We start from the raw sequence: 4,353 nt of genomic DNA, 5'->3' as shown, positions 1-4,353 counted from the left end.
ATGTGTGTGTGTGTGTGTGTGTGTGTGATTTTTTAAAATGTAATTTAATTACACACGTACTACACACATACTTAATAGATTTAATTATTATACATTTTTTTTATTTTTTATTTTAAAATGTATATGTAATTAAACACTTTTTATTTTTTATTATTTAAATGTAATACAATTATTTATTATTAATTATTTATTATCATTTTTATAATTAATTATTTGTAATTATTGTTTTATTTTTACCTTTTTATTTAATCAAACACTTTATATATTCTACATGTGGCTCATTCTAAAAATCTATAAAAATTCATATTAATTAATACTATTAATAATCAATGGATTTAATTAATATTTTGTTGTTGTTGTTCAAATTTTATTTGAATGTTTTTAGGAGGCCCTAAATAAAATGTAATTTCTTGTTCCCCAATAGGCATTCTTCAGGGTGAAACGGCAAAGCCATCTGTCCCTGTGCAGATACTGCTGCAACTGCTGCCGCAACAAAGGCTGTGGATACTGCTGCAAATTCTGATCCTGCGGGCGTTTTACCGAGTCCCATGTGCTCAGGAAAAGAGTTTCTTTGAAACATTAACTTATTTGGACTTTTGTCTTCCAAAACCCTGCTGAAATGATTTTCCCTGTCGCACCATGTTGTTTGAAACGGGTATAAATGCAGGCTCTGTGTCCTCGCATATACTGCTTTGTAAAAGTTGCAGCTACTGAAATTTAACAATATGAGAACTCACCTACTTTTGTTAACGCTTTCATGATTTTGTATATTTTATACATGTATATATTTTTATGCCTATATGTACAATGATTGTTTAGTAAATGGAAAGCTTATGGATATTTGTAATAAAATGATTTAACATTTGAACTGTGTTGTTATTTAAGGTCAGTCAGTGGTGAATCTCTAGGGGGCCCTAAACACACACACACACACACACACACACTGATATCAGGCAGAAATGCTGTTTATGCACCTCAGAGACTATCAGAGCCTACAGCATTAATATTATCATCATCATATAGCTAATACTGTTATTATATATAATATAATAATATTAATGTTTAATTATTAGGTTTTGATTTCTTATTTATTAGGTTTTTAACTCTTAATTAAAATGGAATATTAATAGAAATACTAATTAATATTATTTTTTATTATAAGTGTGTGTGTGTGTGTGTGAAGGTCGGTGGGTATAAGAAATATTATTATTAATAGTACCTTTTAAATTAATTATTAATTTAAATTCTAATTAAGAACTTTTTTTTCTATATTTTACATATGCATACACATATCAAGTATAAGAAATAATATTAATTAATATTATTATTAATAATTAAACACTGTATTTTATATATTGACACACACACACACTCACTCAAACACACACACACACACTCACTCAAACACACACACACTCAAACACACACACACACACTCACACACGGTTCAGACAGCACAGCTGGGGAGGGTGCAGGACTGAGGGCGAATGGCACAGGGCAGGGCTCCTTACAGCATGTGCTCTGGGTCTCATATCTTATTAGACGAGACTGCAGCTTCACAAAGCCACGGTCTCGCTCAAGGGCCTTACGCTCATCCAGACAAAACCTGAATCACACCCAGAGAATGATAGAGAAGATCGAGGAATTAGGGAGTACTGATATTTTATCTCTCTATTTTTTATATAGACACACACACACACACACACACACACACACACACACACACACACACATCTGATTAAACACTTTTTTTATATTATACATATATATGTGCTACATGTAAGTCATTCCAAAGAAATGTATAAAAATTATTAATGTTATTAATGATAGCAAAAATGAATAGACTTAATGTAAATATTTTTTTACTTTTTAATTAAATGTTAATATTAATTTTAAAATTTTTATTTAATTATTTTTATCTTTACATTTTAATTAAACACACACAAGGTACACACAGCTATTGATATTGGCAACCTTTAATTAGACTTTTCATCAATATCTTTGACATTTAATTACATTTATTGCTTCTCTCTCTTTGTTTGAGCTTGTTGCAGTTTTTTTGTGAAATATACATCTGATGCTGCCCAAGTATTAGCCAGCCTTTGCATCACAAGGACATTAAAACATAGGCGTCTGACTAGATTTGATAACAGACACTGTGGATGCAGACACATTAAGCTGCTGTTGTGTTTCTAAAGTGGCCTCTCAAATCTCAACAGCTTTTTCATCATACATTCTATAATTCAACCTGAATCATTATTCAATATGCTTGAGATTCCTAAGCAGAATGGATGAAGACTTTAATCAAGGCAAACCACCAACACAAACATGCCGCCTGGCTCTTCGTTATGTTGATTGCAGCCAGCACCTGGAGTCCTTAGTTTTAATTAGTATAAAGGAATGTTGGCAGTCACTCTTATTCCTTCTCTGTGTCCGATTGTTGAGGACCTTGTGGCGACTATGGTTTTTCTTTTGTTTTTCTTTTAGGAAGTTAGGAATACAGGGTGCGAACTACGGGGGAGCTAGGGTAGCCTGACGACGAGTAACTTTAACCGTTGTTCATGTGAACTCAATTCAATAGCCCTATTCGCACGGGATTAGTATTACCTGGTGACCTCCAGTCATTTGTAATAATTGCGTAGGTTGTCTGTGATCTTAATCCCGTGCGAATCGGCCATGTCTGTAATTTGTAAAGTAAAAATTCCCCCGCAAAAGACCTACCATATTTCGTCGAACACCGAGTAATTTCAAAAATCACACAAATTAGTTTCCGGGTAATTTCAAAATCACACAAGGTCCCCAAAATAATACTAATCCTGTGCGAATAGGGCTAAAGACAGCTTGATGCTTTGTTTATATACTATTTGGGTGTTTGTTGATTCACCTATCAATTCGTGTCGATAAAGTATAATAGGGTAAATCCTGTATAGTGATTTATCCTATATAGTGCTTGCATAAAGCGAGTTATGTATCTTTGTAAGTCATTGTAAGTCCTGTTTTGAGGGTTGCCTTTGAATGTCTAACCTATGGTTTAAATGAATCCTAATCACTTCTTCAAATAAACAGTACACAATTAAACCTGATCTATGGCTTGTATCACACTTTATAGTGTGCCTAAGAGACCAACTCTTTGTTGATCTTGCCCCCCCCCCCCCGTTATAAAAATAAAAGTGGGCTCCCCCAAAGTCCACGGTATAGTTCGAACACTGTAGGAATATAAAACATTGTAGGTTTGGTCTAAAATTTGGTCTTATGAATCATGTACTGTCTTGTACTATTATTATTATTATTATTATTGTTTAAGAAATTAGTACTTTCCTTCAGCAAGAACACATTAAATTGATCAAAAGTGGCAATAAAGACATTTATAATGTTACTAAAGATTTCACATAAATGCTGTTCTTTTGAACTTTCTATTAATCAAATCATCTCGAAATGTATTATGGTTTCCACAAAAATATTTGGCAGCTCAACTGATTTCAACATTGATAATAATCAGAAATGTTTCTGGAGCAGCAAATCAGCATATTAGAATGATTTCTGTAGATCATGTGACACTGAAGACTGGAGTAATGATGCTGAAAATACAGCTTTGATTACAGGAATAAATTACATTTGAACAGATATTCACATAGAAAACAGTTCTTTTACATTGTAATAATATTACACAATATTTGCTGTTTTTTTATTTCTGTATTTTTATCAAATAAATGAAGCCTTGGTGAGCAGAAGAGATTTTTCAACCACACCTTTTGAATGGTAGTATTTCTTCAGAAGACTTGGAATATAATAGACAATAAATAAAGAAAAGTCTTATGGAAAACTTTTTATTATTATTATTTATTAAATGTAATAAATATTGTTATTATTATTAGTAGTAGTAGTATTAGTATTAGTAGTAGTATTGTAATAATAATGATTATTTTTTTTATAATTATAATGACTTTTTATTACTTTTAATCACTTTTTAATTACTTAATTATTTGCGTTATGATCCTTTTGGAGTTTCAAGTTTGGTCACTATGAACTCTTATTATTGTATTTTTTCCACAATAAATAATAGCAGTGGTGTTCTGAAATGAGAAGTTTTTTTTTTTTTTTTTTAATCAAACGTAAATTCATGTTCCAGACAAATTTTCTTTGTTAAATATACATTACTTACACTATCAGAAAAAAATATTTAAAAAAAAAATATTTTTATATTTTTACATTGTAAAATGTAATCAATGTTCTATTTATTCTATTTTAAGCCAAGTATGAATCTCATCAAGTTAGTGTTTTTAAGCATTTTACATTCATTCCTAAACAATAACTCAAGGCAGTAACAATTTAAACAATATATTTTATTTGCAA

At 30.8% G+C, this 4,353-nt stretch overlaps 1 protein-coding gene across 2 annotated transcripts in view; it reads left to right on the top strand.

Moving 5' to 3' along the window:
• The window catches only part of hamp (hepcidin antimicrobial peptide), a 2,083-nt gene extending 1,536 nt beyond the window's left edge, over positions 1-547 (top strand). For both annotated transcript variants that reach the window (XM_016539321.1, XM_016539320.1), the window contains exon 3: positions 425-547. In XM_016539321.1, the coding sequence (XP_016394807.1) occupies positions 425-523 (99 nt within the window). In that variant the 3' untranslated portion in view covers positions 524-547. The remainder of the gene's footprint in view (positions 1-424) is intronic.
• Positions 548-4,353: the final 3,806 nt, after the last annotated feature.

The sequence above is a fragment of the Sinocyclocheilus rhinocerous genome, unplaced genomic scaffold (assembly GCF_001515625.1).
Source record: "Sinocyclocheilus rhinocerous isolate Xijiao unplaced genomic scaffold, SAMN03320098_v1.1 scaffold8178, whole genome shotgun sequence".
In the NCBI taxonomy this organism is placed as follows: Eukaryota; Metazoa; Chordata; class Actinopteri; order Cypriniformes; family Cyprinidae; genus Sinocyclocheilus; species Sinocyclocheilus rhinocerous.
Note: the sequence above shows the minus strand (reverse complement) of the source record. Positions and strands in the feature narration are given on the sequence as shown.